Source organism: Gorilla gorilla, chromosome 2 (assembly GCF_029281585.2).
Source record: "Gorilla gorilla gorilla isolate KB3781 chromosome 2, NHGRI_mGorGor1-v2.1_pri, whole genome shotgun sequence".
In the NCBI taxonomy this organism is placed as follows: domain Eukaryota; kingdom Metazoa; phylum Chordata; class Mammalia; order Primates; family Hominidae; genus Gorilla; species Gorilla gorilla.
Genome location: NC_086017.1, coordinates 162,592,264 through 162,610,701, shown reverse-complemented (window position 1 = coordinate 162,610,701; position 18,438 = coordinate 162,592,264). Strand labels below are relative to the sequence as shown.

Genomic DNA, 18,438 nt, shown 5'->3' with positions numbered 1-18,438 from the left:
ATCAGTAGTCTCTCTTATGAAAAATTTATGTTTAAGAAATCTTAAATTTACTTGAAATACTAAGACTTTAAAAAAAAAAAACCTTATAAAAATTTTCAACCATGGACAAAAGTAGAGAGAATATAATGAACTGTAATGGACCATTACCCAGCTGCAATAGTTATGGACTCATAGCAGATGTCTCACCTGCACCCCTACCCACTATTCTCCACTCCATTCAATTATTTTGAAACAAATCCAAATTTTCATAATATTCATCTGTAAGTACTTCTATATATCTCAAAATTAAGAAATCTTTTTAAAATAACCACAATATCATTCATATATCTTAAATTTTAACAGTCATTCCTGGCTGGGCATGATGGCTCGTGCCTGTAATCCCAGCACTTTGGGAGGCTGAGGTGGGCGGATCACCTGAGGTCAGGAGTTTGAGACCAACCTTGCCAACATGGTGAAACCCCGTCTCTACTAAAACTACAAAAATTAGCCGGGCATGGTGGTGGGCACCTGTAATCCCAGCTGCTCAGGAGGGTGAGGCAGGAGAATCGCTTGAACCCAGGAGGCGGAGTTTGCAGTAAGCAGAGATCACAACACTGCACTCCAGCCTGGGCGACAGAGCAAGACTCTGTCTCAAAAAAAAAAAAAAAGAAAAAGAAAAAGAAAAAAATATATATATCTCATTCCTTAATATAAATAGGCAAATGTTCATGAGTGTTCTAATTTTTGATATTGTCATATTTAATTTGCAATGAATTTGATTGAATTGGGATCCTAAGAAGGTATATAAATTGCACTGAATTAATTTCAACATAAGTTTTGTTATTGATAGGACTTTTCCCTCTTGTGAAAATTCCTTTGACAACATAAATATGTTCTTTTTTTTAAATTCATAGGTCTTAAAAATGAGCTATAACAAAGTCCGAAAACTTCAGAAAGATACTTTTTATGGCCTCAGGAGCTTGACACGATTGCACATGGACCACAACAATATTGAGTTTATAAACCCAGAGGTTTTTTATGGGCTCAACTTTCTCCGCCTGGTGCACTTGGAAGGAAATCAGCTCACTAAGCTCCATCCAGATACATTTGTCTCTTTGAGCTACCTCCAGATATTTAAAATCTCTTTCATTAAGTTCCTATACTTGTCTGATAACTTCCTGACCTCCCTCCCTCAAGAGATGGTCTCCTATATGCCTGACCTAGACAGCCTTTACCTGCATGGAAACCCATGGACCTGTGATTGCCATTTAAAGTGGTTGTCTGACTGGATACAGGAGAAGCCAGGTATCTATATTGTTTATTTTTTTGTCCCAATTAAGTGGAGGAAATCTGCTTGGAGGTGTTTCATTAGGAAGTGGAGAGGCCAGGGTAATTTAGGAGAGAAAATAACATCTCAGAAATGATTCAAGAATAATGAATTATTTACACATCATCTATGGCTGTGTTTTGGCAACTGTGGCAGTCAAGTAGTGTCAGAGAACTGTTTCACAAAGCCTAAAAATCCTTACTATCTGGCTCTTTATAAAAATGTTGCTGATCCCTGGCTTAGAGAATAAATCTCATGCTCCTTAGGCTACAAGCCAGGTCCTCGTAGTGTGGTGCTGGCCTATCCTCAGCCTCCTTTCCCTCCTCTCCAACCCTCAGCCCCGCCCATCCCAGGCACACAGGCAGTTTTTGCTGTTAACAACTCTGGACAACTTCCTGCCACACCACAAGCTGTTTTACCTCCTCGTACCTGCTGCTGCCCCTGCCTGGAGCCCTTCCTTTCCTTTTCTGCTTGATGGTTCTCAGCCAGCCAGCAAACTGCTCAGCCATTCTGAGAAGTCTGGCTGCTTCTCCACCCACCCCATCTCCATCAGAATAACCATTTCACCACTTGGGTTGTTTGCCTATACTTCCATTCTTGAATGGATAACATTTGGTTATATTTACTACTATTAGAAGTCTTTTGCCTTTCCTGTATCTAGTTTATCTTTAACTGTGGTTTCAATATGTCCCAAACTTACATATATGTATAAAAACACATCATATATGCATTTGTACATCTGTCATATGTACATATACATATGCACACACACATAATCACACACTGCCTACTGACATCTCAGTCAACAACAGATGGCATATATAATGATCCTCCCATAAGATTTACAATGGAGGTGAAAGAAAACTATTGCCTAGTAACATTGTAGCCGTCATAAAGTGGTAGTGCAACATGTTACCTTTTCTAAGTTTAGATACGTAAATAATTACAATTGTATTACAATTGCTTACAGTATTCAGTAGAGTAATACGCTGTATGGGTCTGTAGCCTAGGAGCAGTAGGCTTTACCATATAGCCTAGGTGTGTAGTAGGCTATACTATCTAGGTTTGTGTAAGTACACTGCATAATGTTTGCACAACAAAATTGCCTAATGATGCATTTTTCAGAATGTGTCCCTGTTGTTAATTCATAACTCTATATATGTAAAATAATTAAACCCATAGGGGCTCACATCTTTCAGTCTTAATAATCAAGTGTTATCCTTCTGACTGAGATGACTTAATAATGTTTACAAGACCCATGGGTCAGTCACATCAACCCTCTTCTGCTTTGAAAAATTTTCATCGATTTCAAGAGATTCGACAGTTGTTCATGGCTTCAGTTGCCTCACTTGGCATGTGGTAGGCAATCCTTTTGCACTGATCTCAGTAGTTAAATGTAACACTCCTTTATCTACTTGTGGGTATCTTCTATTCTTTGATTCCGCAAAGATGTTGATGCAGCATTTCTATAAAATGAATTTGTGGCTGTTTCTCTAATGAGCATTTATTTCATGAATATGAAATTTATGTTCTGCTGCTCTGTTTCCATTCTTTTTTACATACTTTACAACCTGTTTTTATGCTAAATCATAGTGTAATCTTAATTGAAACATTTTAAAGGCAAATTTAATATATGTCGTAGCACCAATACATGTGATACAATGGAAAGCAATGACAATAGCTATGACAGTCTTTATAGGTATACAAGCTGTGATAGCTATATTGATTGCCAATTTGTCAGTTGTTACTGTAAAACATCCTCAATTGTAAGGCACATCTCAATTTATAAGTTGAAATGTGAAAAAACAAACAAAAAAACATGGTCATAGAATTAGGCACTTTTTCTTGCCTGCCTGTCTGCCTTTCTTCCTTCTGCTGATCTTTCCTGAGCATCCATTGGCCAGGGCTGGGGACATACAGATGAACAAGAATGAAGTTTATAGTTTCATGGGAAGACAGATAAGTAAACAAGTCATTCTAATAGTGAATAATGAAAAAGTAGGATATAAGAAGTGAAAGGTACCCAGAGACTATAAAACAGGGAGCCCACCCAGAAGAAGTGCTGTTCAGACTGGGTTCTGAAGGATGATTGGTAAGTACTTGGGTCATGATGAAAGACACCAAGTGTGCGGGACATAGAAGGAACAGCGTATGCCAGAGCCAATGGGGCATGGCAGGCAGGGTTGAGGAATGGAAAAGATTTCCATGGGGCTGGAACCGAGTGTGATGGAGGGAATGGGGGTGATGTGGTCAGGTTTGCATTTGAGGCAAAATACCTGATGTCCAAGGCCTGCTAACTCTGGCTCAGTGCAAGCAATAATAAGCATGCCACAGTGTGAGCATAGTCTATGATGAGGTTTCATTAAGCCAGAAGTCTGCCATGTTGTCTTAGCCCAGGGTACTGATAAGTAGGTAAAGGAATACAGCTTGTTGGTAAGTGGGTGATGGGGAGGCAACCCTTTTTTTTTTTTTTTTTTTTTGAGACAGAGTTTTGCTCTTGTTGCCCAGGCTGGAGTGCAATGGTGTGATCTTGGCTCACCGCAACCTCTGCCTCCCAGGTTAAGTGATTCTCCTACTTCAGCCTCCCGAGTAGCCACCATGCCTGGCTAATTTTGTATTTTTAGTAGTGACGGGGTTTTTCCATGTTGGTCAGACTGGTCTCAAACTTCCAACCTCAGGTGATCCGCCCGCCTTGGCCTCCCAAAGTGCTGAGGTTACAGGCGTGAGCTATTGTGGCCAGCCAGGAGGCAACTCTTATGATTGTTCAAAGGTTTCCCAACTTGCCAGCCACCTCCTCTGCATAGGTTTAGACTATAAAATTTGCTGAAGAATGCCCACTGGTCAGGCATCTGTGACGTTACATGTCACACTGTAGTACACACAGAAGAGTTTGGTGTCCTTGGTCAGAGTGAGTTTCTTAAGCCTTTGAGAGGACATGTGCACACATGGGAAGGAGATTTGACCCTATCTAGCCACTCTGACAAATTAGATCTTCTAAGAAGTACAATGCTTTTGTTAAGTGCCATGTCCAGTGCATCATATAAGAGCTACTATATGGAACAGCATGGATGTCTCAGGCTGTATTTTGTGTAAGGGAAAAGTCTATACCTCTTACCAAGTATTCCAGTGACCAGCCATTTTAAATAGGCTCACCAGAGCAGAGCTTTTAAATGGTATGTGATATCCAAATATTTGAAAGACAAGGCACCTATGACTTAGAAATGCTGGTCCTTATAATGCTGGTCCTAGTGCTGTAAGACTTGCAACCTCTGACTTCGCCAGAATGTCAGACCTTTAATGAGCCTCCCCACTGCCTTGGCAAAATGTTCTTCCCCCCCTCCCTTAAACCTGAACCTGCTCTAGTGCATCTACCTCATCCAAGGGAACCATCAACCATCCAGTTTCCAAAGTCATAAAACGGAGTCTTCCTTGACCCTTCCTTTTAGTCACTGTCCGTATTCAGTCAATCCTCACCTCCTATTGATTGGTTCTACCTTCTTCATTGTCTCCTGTGTCCATCTGCTTAATTCCTGTTGCCACTAAGCTAGACCAGGTCAAGGTACCCTGTAATTCAGTCAATATTCTTTTGGATAATGGAAATAAACTTGGGTTTTTTAATGATACCCAAGGAATTATAAATAATCCTTTAATAAACAGCTTATCTTTTAAAGAACAATGAGGTCCTGTAGCCATCTGAAAATGTTAAAATGAAGAAATAGAACTAAACTGTTATCAATAAAAACTGACAAACACGAGCATATCATTTTGTTTCCCTAGATTAAAAAAAATGACTTATTCAACTAATATTTACTGGGTACCAAATATGTATCAGGCATTTGCTGAACATGGGAAATACTGTAGTGAATAAGATAGACAAAATCCTATGTCTATGCATATTATGTTGTAGCAGGGTATACAGACATAGCTTTTTAAAAAATCAATTCAGAAGCAAAAAATCAGAAAACTTTCCACTGAACACTAAAATTTCCAAATTGTTTCAGCTTCTAGCAAAAGCTATTTCTTCAAAATGTTTGTGTCAATTCATAAAGAGGTCACAACTGATAACTCAATTGTGATTTTTTCCCAGATGTAATAAAATGCAAAAAAGATAGAAGTCCCTCTAGTGCTCAGCAGTGTCCACTTTGCATGAACCCTAGGACTTCTAAAGGCAAGCCATTAGCTATGGTCTCAGCTGCAGCTTTCCAGTGTGCCAAGCCAACCATTGACTCATCCCTGAAATCAAAGAGCCTGACTATTCTGGAAGACAGTAGTTCTGCTTTCATCTCTCCCCAAGGTTTCATGGCACCCTTTGGCTCCCTCACTTTGAATATGACAGATCAGTCTGGAAATGAAGCTAACATGGTCTGCAGTATTCAAAAGCCCTCAAGGACATCACCCATTGCATTCACTGAAGAAAATGACTACATCGTGCTAAATACTTCATTTTCAACATTTTTGGTGTGCAACGTAGATTACGGTCACATTCAGCCAGTGTGGCAAATTTTGGCTTTGTACAGTGATTCTCCTCTGATACTAGAAAGGAGCCACTTGCTTAGTGAAACACCGCAGCTCTATTACAAATATAAACAGGTGGCTCCTAAGCCTGAAGACATTTTTACCAACATAGAGGCAGATCTCAGAGCAGATCCCTCTTGGTTAATGCAAGACCAAATTTCCTTGCAGCTGAACAGAACTGCCACCACATTCAGTACATTACAGATCCAGTACTCCAGTGATGCTCAAATCACTTTACCAAGAGCAGAGATAAGGCCAGTGAAACACAAATGGACTATGATTTCAAGGGATAACAATACTAAGCTGGAACATACTGTCTTGGTAGGTGGAACCATTGGCCTGAACTGCCCAGGCCAAGGAGACCCCACCCCACACTTGGAGTGGCTTCTAGCTGATGGAAGTAAAGTGAGAGCCCCTTATGTCAGTGAGGACGGACGGATCCTAATAGACAAAAGTGGAAAATTGGAACTCCAGATGGCTGATAGTTTTGACACAGGCGTATATCACTGTATAAGCAGCAATTATGATGATGCAGATATTCTCACCTATAGGATAACTGTGGTAGAACCTTTGGTCGAAGCCTATCAGGAAAATGGGATTCATCACACAGTTTTCACTGGTGAAACACTTGATCTTCCATGCCATTCTTCTGGTATCCCAGATGCCTCTATTAGCTGGGTTATTCCAGGAAACAATGTGCTCTATCAGTCATCAAGAGACAAGAAAGTTCTTAACAATGGCACATTAAGAATATTACAGGTCACCCCGAAAGACCAAGGTTATTATCACTGTGTGGCAGCCAACCCATCAGGGGTTGATTTTTTGATTTTCCAAGTTTCAGTCAAGATGAAAGGACAAAGGCCCTTGGAGCATGATGGAGAAACAGAGGGATCTGGACTTGATGAGTCCAATCCTATTGCTCATCTTAAGGAGCCACCAGGTGCACAGCTCCGTACATCTGCTCTGATGGAGGCTGAGGTTGGAAAACACACCTCAAGCACAAGTAAGAGGCACAACTATCGGGAATTAACACTCCAGCGACGTGGAGATTCAACACATCGACGTTTTAGGGAGAATAGGAGGCATTTCCCTCCCTCTGCTAGGAGAATTGACCCACAACATTGGGCGGCACTGTTGGAGAAAGCTAAAAAGAATGCTGTGCCAGACAAGCGAGAAAATACCACAGTGAGCCCACCCCCAATGGTCACCCAACTCCCAAACATACCTGGTGAAGAAGACGATTCCTCAGGCACGCTCGCTCTACATGAGGAATTTATGGTCCTGGCCACTAAAGCTTCGAACCTTCCAGCAAGGACAGTGACTGCTGACTCCAGAACAATATCTGATAGTCCTATGACAAACATAAATTATGGCACAGAATTCTCTCCTGTTGTGAATTCACAAATACTACCACCTGAAGAACCCACAGATTTCAAACTGTCTACTGCTATTAAAACTATAGCCATGTCAAAGAATATAAACCCAACCATGTCAAGCCAAATACAAGGCACAACCAATCAACATTCATCCACTGTCTTTCCACTGCTACTTGGAGCAAATGAATTTCAGGACTCTGACCAGATGGGAAGAGGAAGAGAGCATTTCCAAAGTAGACCCCCAATAACAGTGAGGACTATGATCAAAGATGTCAATGTCAAAATGCTTAGTAGCACCACCAACAAATTATTGTTAGAGTCAGTAAATACCACAAATAGTCATCAGACATCTGTAAGAGAAGTCAGTGAGCCCAGGCGCAATCACTTCTATTCTCACACTACTCAAATACTTAGCACCTCCACGTTCCCTTCAGATCCACACACAGCTGCTCATTCTCAGTTTCCAATCCCTAGAAATAGTACAGTTAACATCCCGCTGTTCAGACGCTTTGGGAGGCAGAGGAAAATTGGCGGAAGGGGGCGGATTATCAGCCCATATAGAACTCCAGTTCTGCGACGGCATAGATACAGCATTTTCAGGTCAACAACCAGAGGTTCTTCTGAAAAAAGCACTACTGCATTCTCAGCCACAGTGCTCAATGTGACATGTCTGTCCTGTCTTCCCAGGGAGAGGCTCACCACTGCCACAGCAGCATTGTCTTTTCCAAGTGCTGCTCCCATCACCTTCCCCAAAGCTGACATTGCCAGAGTCCCATCAGAAGAGTCTACAACTCTAGTCCAGAATCCACTATTACTACTTGAGAACAAACCCAATGTAGAGAAAACAACACCCACAATAAAATATTTCAGTACTGAAATTTCCCAAGTGACTTCAACTGGTGCAGTCATGACATATGCTCCAACATCCATACCCATGGAAAAAACTCACAAAGTAAACGCCAGTTACCCACGTGTGTCTAGCACCAATGAAGCTAAAAGAGATTCAGTGATTACACTGTCACGTTCAGGTGCTACCACCAAGCCACCAATGACTATTATAGCCACTACAAGGTTTTCAAGAAGGAAAATTCCCTGGCATCAGAACTTTGTAAATAACCATAACCCAAAAGGCAGATTAAGGAATCAACATAAAGTTAGTTTACAAAAAAGCACAGCTGTGATGCTTCCTAAAACATCTCCTGCTTTACCCAGAGACAAAGTCTCCCCTTTCCATTTCACCACACTTTCAACAAGTGTGATGCAAATTCCATCTAATACCTTGACTACAGCTCACCACACTACGACCAAAACACACAATCCTGGAAGTCTTCCAACAAAGAAGGAGCTTCCCTTGCCACCCCTTAACCCTATGCTTCTTAGAATTATAAGCAAAGACTCAAGTACAAAAAGCATATCAACGCAAACAGCAATACCAGCAACAACTCCTACCTTCCCTGTATCTGTCATCATTTATGAAACCCAAACAGAGAGATCCAGAGCACAAACAATACAAAGAGAACAGGAGCCTCAAAAGAAGAACAGGACTGACCCAAACATCTCTCCAGACCAGAGTTCTGGCTTCACTACATCCACTGCTATGACACCTCCTGTTCTAACCACAGCTGAAACTTCAGTCAAGCCCAGTGTCTCTGCAGTCACTCATTCCCCACCAGAAAACACAACTGGGATTTCAAGCACAATCAGTTTTCATTCAAGAACTCTTAATCTGACAGATGTGATTGAAGAACTAGCCCAAGCAAGTACTCAGACTTTGAAGAGCACAATTGCTTCTGAAACAACTTTGTCCAGCAAATCACACCAGAGTACCACAACTAGGAAAGCAATCATTAGACACTCAACCATCCCACCATTCCTGAGCAGCAGTGCTACTCTAATGCCAGTTCCCATCTCCCCTCCCTTTACTCAGAGAGCAGTTACTGACAACGTGGCAACTCCCATTTCTGGGCTTATGACAAATACAGTGGTCAAGCTGCACGAATCCTCAAGGCACAATGGTAAACCACAGCAATTAGTAGCAGAGGTTGCAACATCTCCCAAGGTTCACCCAAATGCCAAGTTCGCAATTGGAACCACTCACTTCATCTACTCTAATCTGTTACATTCTACTCCCATGCCAGCACTAACAACAGTTAAATCACAGAATTCTAAATTAACTCCATCTCCCTGGGCAGAAAACCAGTTTTGGCACAAACCATACTCAGAAATTGCTGAAAAAGGCAAAAAGCCAGAAGTAAGCATGTTGGCTACTACAGGCCTGTCCGAGGCCACCACTCTTGCTTCAGATTGGGATGGACAGAAGAATACAAAGAAGAGTGACTTTGATAAGAAACCAGTTCAAGAAGCAACAACTTCCAAACTCCTTCCCTTTGACTCTTTGTCTAGGTATATATTTGAAAAGCCCAGAATAGTTGGAGGAAAAGCTGCAAGTTTTACTATTCCAGCTAACTCAGATGCCTTTCTTCCCTGTGAAGCTGTTGGAAATCCCCTGCCCACCATTCATTGGACCAGAGTCCCATCAGGTATTTGAAACTTTTTCTTTACACTTAGTTTTTGTTAGAAAACAAGAAGAAGATTGTTATGTTTTGGGATTAAACATCCAAAGAATTAATATCAGTTTCAAATTTTTCTAAGACAAAGAAACTATTAATATCCTCATTTGACACTGGCATATTTTCACTCATCAGAAGGGCTTAAAATATGTTAACTAAGAACATTTTTTGGAATGCCTCAAAAGCTGATTCAAAGTAATATGATTTGAAAAAGAGAGAATGGTTATTGTGTTGAACCATCTGGCTTTTAAAGTAAAATTATGTGAATAAAAAAATCCAGGCTGAGCACAGTGGCTCACGTCTGTAATCCCAGCACTTTGGGGAGGCCAAGGTGGGTGGATTACCTGAGGTCAGAAGTTCAGGATCAGCCTGGCCAACATGGTGAAACCCCCTCTCTACTAAAAAAAATACAAAAATTAGCCGGGTGTGGTGGTGGGCACCTGTAGTCCCAGCTACTCGGGAGGCTGAGACAGGAGAATTGCTCGAACCTGGGAGGCAGAGGTTGCAGTGAGCCAAGATTGTGCCATTGCACTCCAGCCTGGGCAACAAGAGTGAAACTCTCTCAATAAAAATAAAATAAAATAAAATAATCCAGGAATAATTTTAGCATCTGAAGACTAGATGTCCTAATTTTTTGTTTTTTGGTCTGTCACCCAGGGTGGAGTGCAGTGGTACAATCACGTCTCCAGGGGCTCAAGCGATCCTCCTATCTGAGCCACCTGAGTAGCTGGGACTACAAGTGCACACCACCATACCTAGCTAATATTTTATTTTTTGTTTGTAGAGACAGGGTCTCACTACGTTTCCAGGGCTGGTCTTGAACTCCTGGGCTTAAGTGATTCTCCCACCTCAGCCTCCCGAAGTGTTGGGATTATACAAGTGAGCCATAGGGCTGGGCTTTCATTTTAATTTAAATGTATTCTTAGTAGCCCAAAAAACGATAGCTTTATGTTTTCTATCTAAACTTTGATGACCTGTAGCAATAATTTTCTTTTTTTCTTCTCAGGACTTGATTTATCTAAGAGGAAACAGAATAGCAGGGTCCAGGTTCTCCCCAATGGTACCCTGTCCATCCAGAGGGTGGAAATTCAGGACCGCGGACAGTACTTGTGTTCCGCATCCAATCTGTTTGGCACAGACCACCTTCACGTCACCTTGTCTGTGGTTTCCTATCCTCCCAGGATCCTGGAGAGACGTACCAAAGAGATCACAGTTCATTCCGGAAGCACTGTGGAACTGAAGTGCAGAGCAGAAGGTAGGCCAAGCCCTACAGTTACCTGGATTCTTGCAAACCAAACAGTTGTCTCAGAATCATCCCAGGGAAGTAGGCAGGCTGTGGTGATGGTTGACGGAACATTGGTCATCCACAATCTCAGTATTTATGACCGTGGCTTTTACAAATGTGTGGCCAGCAACCCAGGTGGCCAGGATTCACTGCTGGTTAAAATACAAGTCATTGCAGCACCACCTGTTATTCTAGAGCAAAGGAGGCAAGTCATTGTAGGCACTTGGGGTGAAAGTTTAAAACTGCCTTGTACTGCAAAAGGAACTCCTCAGCCCAGCGTTTACTGGGTCCTCTCTGATGGCACTGAAGTGAAACCATTACAGTTTACCAATTCCAAGTTGTTCTTATTTTCAAATGGGACTTTGTATATAAGAAACCTAGCCTCTTCAGACAGGGGCACTTATGAATGCATTGCTACCAGTTCCACTGGTTCGGAGCGAAGAGTAGTAATGCTTACAATGGAAGAGCGAGTGACCAGCCCCAGGATAGAATCTGCATCCCAGAAAAGGACTGAAGTGAATTTTGGGGACAAATTACTACTGAACTGCTCAGCCACTGGGGAGCCCAAACCCCAAATAATGTGGAGGTTACCATCCAAGGCTGTGGTCGACCAGCAGCATAGGTAAGTCTATACCTTTGGGTTGGAATTATCTGCTTTATCTATTTAGCTGTACAACTTCTGAAATGGAAAAAGTGACACAGTGAGGCTAGCAGCAGTTTTAGAGTACACATAGACTTTGGACATAAAGGAAACTCTCTCGAAAAAAACTAATCTTTTGAGATCATTTGAATACAAAAACCATTCTTTTCACACGCTTAACTCAAAGGGTCAACTTCTTAGGGTTTTTATATTTTAGGCAGAATAAAAAAATCTCATTTATCTCCATACTTGGCACAGTTTTAAAATAGTAACTGTAGGACAGGCACGGTGGCTCACGCCTGTAATCCTAGCACTTTGGGAGGCCGAGACAGGTGGATCACCTGAGGTCAGGAGTTCAGGACCAGCTCGGCCAACATGGTGAAACCCTATCTCTACTAAAAGTACAAAAAAAAAAAAAAAAAAAAAATTAGCCAGGCATGGTGGCGGGCGCCTGTAATCCCAGCTGCTTGGGAGGTTGAGGCAGGAGAATTGCTTGAACCTGGGAGGCGGAGGTTGCAGTGAACCGAGATTGCACCACTGCACTCCAGCCTGGGCAACAGAGTGAGACTTTGTCTCAAAAAAAAAAAAAAATAGTAATTGTATAAATATATTCATACTCTCTGTAAACAAAACAGAGAAGGGAATTTTTATGATGCAGTGGAGATTCTGGAGAGAGACACTCCGTTATTTTACTCGTCTGAGTCCCCTATTCGACATTTTAAACTTCATTATAATCAGTACTTAATTTTTTCTTTCCTAAAATTACAAAGTACTTTGTGAAAGTCACAATATTAAGACCTCCACCAAGTGAAACGTATTCAGGGCCCCCGCATTCTGATGTGATGAGACACATATATACAAATACACACTTTCTCTGGTCTGTTATAGGCATATGAATATATATATGTTTTGAGACGGAGTCTCGCACTGTCGCCCAGGCTGGAGTGCAGTGGCATGATCTCTGCTCACTGCAAGCTCCGCCTCCCAGGTTCACGCCATTCTCCTACCTCAGCCTCCTGAGTAGCTGGGACCACAGGCACCCGCCACCTGCCACCACATCCGACTAATTTTTTGTATTTTTAGTAGAGACGGAGTTTCACCATGTTAGCCAGGATGGTCTTGATCTCCTGACCTCGTGATCTGCCCGCCTCGGCCTCCCAAAGTGCTGGGATTACAGGCATGAGCCACCGCGCCTGGCCTCAATATTCATTTTATAGCTGGCTTTCTATATAAATTATATCTTCAAAAATCAATAATTACAGCTTATGAGGTTTTTTTTATGACTTTACACAATGGTTTTCCATTACATGACAAAAAATGAGGATGAGAATTTCCATCTTATATATCTGTGTATTCATTAATAGAAAACATCCATGCAAAAAAATTACACATAGTAAATGTGAATTTGTACTCATGCTTAGGAGTTGAAGATTTTTTTCTAATGACACGAGTTGATACTGAATACAGCTAATAAATTTAACTTGTGATCTTTAGTTCAAAAGTAAATGTTAATTCTCAAGTTTTTCAAATGTCATAAAAAATCACCTAAATTAAATTGAAATTTGTTTAGATTTAGAATTTTTAAATGCTGAGTTATGAAATGTGAGTTTTGTGCTTTGGAGAGGCTGAAGATGCCTCTGCATTAATCTTTATTAAGAACTCTGTCTTCCACTCTGGGAAACCTTCTATTTTCAAAAGTAAATTATCTCTCTCAAAAATATTAGTTTATAAAAAGAAACATCAATAGTTCTGTCTCTTATATGTCACAATCTCCAGTTGCATCAGATCTTGGGTGCAGGGGATATCACTCTAAGCCAGTTTTTCTCCAAGGGAAGACCCCCTACCAGTAGCATTAGCATTGTCTGGGAATTTGTTGAATCAGGAGCTCTGATTTTGTTTTAATAAGCAATCTGTTCTCAGAAGCCCTCCAGGTGATTTTGTTGCTAAAATTTGACACTTGTTTTCAAACTTAATTGTTTATGTTAGCTGGGAAGTTTTTTAAAGAGTGGGTTTCTACATCCTTGGCGAGATCTATTGAAGCAGAATTTCAGGAAACCGAAGCCAGGAAATACGCATCTTAAACTCGGCCCATGTAATTCTAATGCAGCTGATGAGGGATCTTCATTGAGAACCAAGTTAGAACAATGGTTCTTTGCTGCACATGGAAACCTTTAATCCGGAAAATTGTAAGAATCCTGATGCCCAAGCCATGCTCCACACATATTAAGTCAAATTCTGGAGGTGAGACTCAGACATCATTATTATTTTAAACTCCACAAGTGTTTTAATGTTTAGCCAAGTTTAAGAACCAATACTTTTAGAAAGCATTAGGAAAGAATGCCAGTACAGCATGGTGGAAAGCATAAGGCTTGAGAACCAGCCCTGTGACCTAAGGCAAGTTGCTAAAACTCTCTAAATGCCAATTTTTCAGCTGTATAGTGAGGGAATTACTTCAAGATTAAACAACCAGTGCAAAGCACCTGGCAGTTTCCCTTCCTTTAGGCATATTTGTATTGATTTTACCTTGGTTTATATGCCAGAGAACTTCCTTCCATACTTGGGGGAAAAAAAAAAACTTTCTCTAATATTTTACTATAATACTTTCCATACTTACCTTTGCTGGAGAATAACAATGACTTGATGGCTGGGTGTGGTGGTTCACGCCTGTCATTCCAGCACTTTGGGAGACCAAGGCAGGAGGATCGCTGGAACCCAGAAGTTGGAGACCAGCCTTGGCAACACAGTGAGACCCTGTCTCTACAAAAAATAAAAAAATTAGGAGGGCATAGTGGTGTGTGTCTGTAGTCCCAGCTACTCAGAGGTTGAGGTTGGTGGATTGCTTGAACCTGGGAGGTTGAGACTGCAGTGAGCCGTGATCTCACCACTGCACTCTAGCCTGGGCTCCAGAGTGACATCCTGTCTCAAAAAAATATAAATAAGTAAACAGAAAATAGGAGAGAGAGAAATGACTTGAGGCTGTTTGACTTGGTTAGCACTTATGCTATGAAAACAGTTTTTACTTTCCTCTCCAGTTTTATCTACCTGCTTAGCCCATGTTGCCTAAAAATAAGAAAGACGTTTTCTCATATAGGTATCCCTGATAGCACTTTTAGCACCAGTTGAGTCTCCACTGGTCTAAAAAAGTAGATTTAGTTTTACCAGGAAAGATCTGCCATCTGGTGGTTAAATTTGGTAATGACAGGCTGTGCAGCCACTCTACATCTGGAGAAAAATGGTATTCCACACAGCTCAATCTAGTGCAAAAACTAGTCACTGTACAGCTGCCCATAGAGGGCAGATGCTGCAACAACCTTCTAAGGAATCTTGCGTTGGTATTTTTATAACAAAGTAAAATTTATTTTTTTTCTAAAACAGTTTCATTTTTGTCACCCAGACTAGAGTGTAGTGGTGCGATCTCGGCTCACTGCAACCCCAGCCTCCTGGGTTCAAGTGATTCTCAAGCCTTAGCCTCCCGAGTAGCTGGGATTACAGGCATGTGCCATCATGCTCAGCTAATTTTTCGTATTTTTAGTAGAGATGGGGTTTTGCCATGTTGGCCAGGCTAGTCTCAAACTCCTGCCCTCAAGTGATCTGCCCACATTGGCCTCCCAAAATGTTGGGATTACAGGTGTGAGCCACTGTGCCCAGCCAAAGTAGAATTTATTTTCTAACCAAATGATTCAGTAATTGTTTTGTTACTAATAACTGTTTAGAAAGTATCATCTGGTATCTTTTCTGAGCAACTGAGTTTACCTATATATATTACAAAATCACCATGTTTGTGGATCCAATTAGTTTACTTGGTATGTGAAATGGTCAAGGAAGTCATGGTGTCTAGAAATCCCATATTTCTAGCATGTGCATCTTCATTAAGATTTTTTTAAAAAAATTACTATGTAACGGAGATTCATTTGAATTCCATCTGAGAAATACTTACTTGCACTAAATTATACCTGTTCAGTTAGATAATTTCATCTTTCAGCAAATGGCTTAGAAGACAATAAGCTGATAGTAATTTTATTTTTTATTGCAACAATTTAAAGCTAATCACACATACAAAAACAGGTAACTATGAGGTGATAGATATGCTAGTTAATCGTGGTCATTTCTCTCTCTATATATATATGTATCTCAAAATGTATGTGTGTATATATATATCTCAAAATATATATATCTCTCAAATATGTGTGTGTGTGTATATATATATATATATATATATACACACACACACACCTCAAAATGTATATATATCTCTCTCAAAATGTCATGTTCTGCACCTCAAAGATACACAATTTTCATTGGTCGTGCTTCAATAAAGCTGGGGCAGAGGGAGGCAATCCTGAGTAAAACAGTTTCCCTCATTGCTAACAGCTGCACACTCAAATGAATCTCTTTTCTCTTTAGAGTGGGCAGCTGGATCCACGTCTACCCTAATGGATCCCTGTTTATTGGATCAGTAACAGAAAAAGACAGTGGTGTCTACTTGTGTGTGGCAAGAAACAAAATGGGGGATGATCTGATACTGATGCATGTCAGCCTAAGACTGAAACCTGCCAAAATTGACCACAAGCAGTATTTTAGAAAGCAAGTGCTCCATGGGAAAGATTTCCAAGTAGATTGCAAAGCTTCCGGCTCCCCAGTGCCAGAGATATCTTGGAGTTTGCCCGATGGAACCATGATCAACAATGCAATGCAAGCCGATGACAGTGGCCACAGGACTAGGAGATATACCCTTTTCAACAATGGAACTTTATACTTCAACAAAGTTGGGGTAGCAGAGGAAGGAGATTATACTTGCTATGCCCAGAACACCTTAGGGAAAGATGAAATGAAGGTCCACTTAACAGTTATAACGGCTGCTCCCCGGATAAGGCAGAGTAACAAAACCAACAAGAGAATCAAAGCTGGAGACACAGCTGTCCTTGACTGTGAGGTCACTGGGGATCCCAAACCAAAAATATTTTGGTTGCTGCCTTCCAATGACATGATTTCCTTCTCCATTGATAGGTACATATTTCATGCCAATGGGTCTTTGACCATCAACAAAGTGAAACTGCTCGATTCTGGAGAGTACGTATGTGTAGCCCGAAATCCCAGTGGGGATGACACCAAAATGTACAAACTGGATGTGGTCTCTAAACCTCCATTAATCAATGGTCTGTATACAAACAGAACTGTTATTAAAGCCACAGCTGTGAGACATTCCAAAAAACACTTTGACTGCAGAGCTGAAGGGACACCATCTCCTGAAGTCATGTGGATCATGCCAGACAATATTTTCCTCACTGCCCCATACTATGGAAGCAGAATCACAGTCCATAAAAATGGAACCTTGGAAATTAGGAATGTGAGGCTTTCAGATTCAGCCGATTTTATCTGTGTGGCCCGAAATGAAGGTGGAGAGAGCGTGTTGGTAGTACAGTTAGAAGTACTGGAAATGCTGAGGAGACCGACATTTAGAAATCCATTTAATGAAAAAATAGTTGCCCAGCTGGGAAAGTCCGCAGCATTGAATTGCTCTGTTGATGGTAACCCACCACCTGAAATAATCTGGATTTTACCAAATGGCACACGATTTTCCAATGGACCACAGAGTTATCAGTATCTGATAGCAAGCAATGGTTCTTTTATCATTTCTAAAACAACTCGGGAAGATGCAGGAAAATATCGCTGTGCAGCTAGGAATAAAGTTGGCTATATTGAGAAATTAGTCATATTAGAAATCGGCCAGAAGCCAGTTATTCTTACCTATGCACCAGGGACAGTAAAAGGCATCAGTGGAGAATCTCTATCACTGCATTGTGTGTCTGATGGGATCCCTAAGCCAAATATCAAATGGACTATGCCAAGTGGTTATGTAGTAGACAGGCCTCAAATTAATGGGAAATACATATTGCATGACAATGGCACCTTAGTCATTAAAGAAGCAACAGCTTATGACAGAGGAAACTATATCTGTAAGGCTCAAAATAGTGTTGGTCATACACTGATTACTGTTCCAGTAATGATTGTAGCCTACTCTCCCCGAATTACAAATCGTCCACCCAGGAGTATTGTCACCAGGACAGGGGCAGCCTTTCAGCTCCACTGTGTGGCCTTGGGAGTTCCCAAGCCAGAAATCACGTGGGAGATGCCTGACCACTCCCTTCTCTCAACGGCAAGTAAAGAGAGGACACATGGAAGTGAGCAGCTTCACTTACAAGGTACCCTAGTCATTCAGAATCCCCAAGCCTCCGATTCTGGGATATACAAATGCACAGCAAAGAACCCACTTGGTAGTGATTATGCAGCAACGTATATTCAAGTAATCTGACATGAAATAAAGTCAACATCTGGGCAGAATTTATTTTTTGGAAGTTTAATCAAAGGCAGCCATAGGCATGTAAATGAATTTGAATACATTTACAGTATTAAATTTACAATGAACATGCAAAATAAAAGGACTTGTAAATAAATGCATTATGAACTGATGATACTGATTTCTTTAATGGATCTCAAAACAAACTTTTAACTTAAGGCACTTTTATTTTGCCAACAAATAACAATAAACATTGAAACGGTCCACTATAAAATAACAAATGGCTAATGTACCTGAATTTTTCAGTAAAAAAATGAACTTCTAATACCAGTTGCCTAGTGTCCACCTCCTATCAATGTTACAAGCATGGCACTCAGAACAGAGACAATGGAAAATATTAAATCTGCAATATTTATGTAAATTTACCATCCTGATGTATAAATATTTT

General features: G+C 40.9%; 1 protein-coding gene across 5 annotated transcripts in view; it reads left to right on the top strand.

Moving 5' to 3' along the window:
• IGSF10 (immunoglobulin superfamily member 10) overlaps positions 1-18,160 on the top strand; it is a 109,103-nt gene extending 90,943 nt beyond the window's left edge. For 4 of the 5 annotated variants that reach the window (XM_004037854.5, XM_063704295.1, XM_063704296.1 and 1 more), the window contains 4 exons: positions 894-1,284; positions 5,394-9,737; positions 10,774-11,674; positions 16,097-18,160. In XM_004037854.5, the coding sequence (XP_004037902.5) occupies positions 894-1,284; positions 5,394-9,737; positions 10,774-11,674; positions 16,097-18,005 (7,545 nt within the window). In that variant the 3' untranslated portion in view covers positions 18,006-18,160. Of the gene's footprint in view, positions 1-893; positions 1,285-5,393; positions 9,738-10,773; positions 11,675-16,096 lie in introns of those variants that run through there. The other variant, XM_063704297.1, reaches the window with a different exon arrangement.
• Positions 18,161-18,438: the final 278 nt, after the last annotated feature.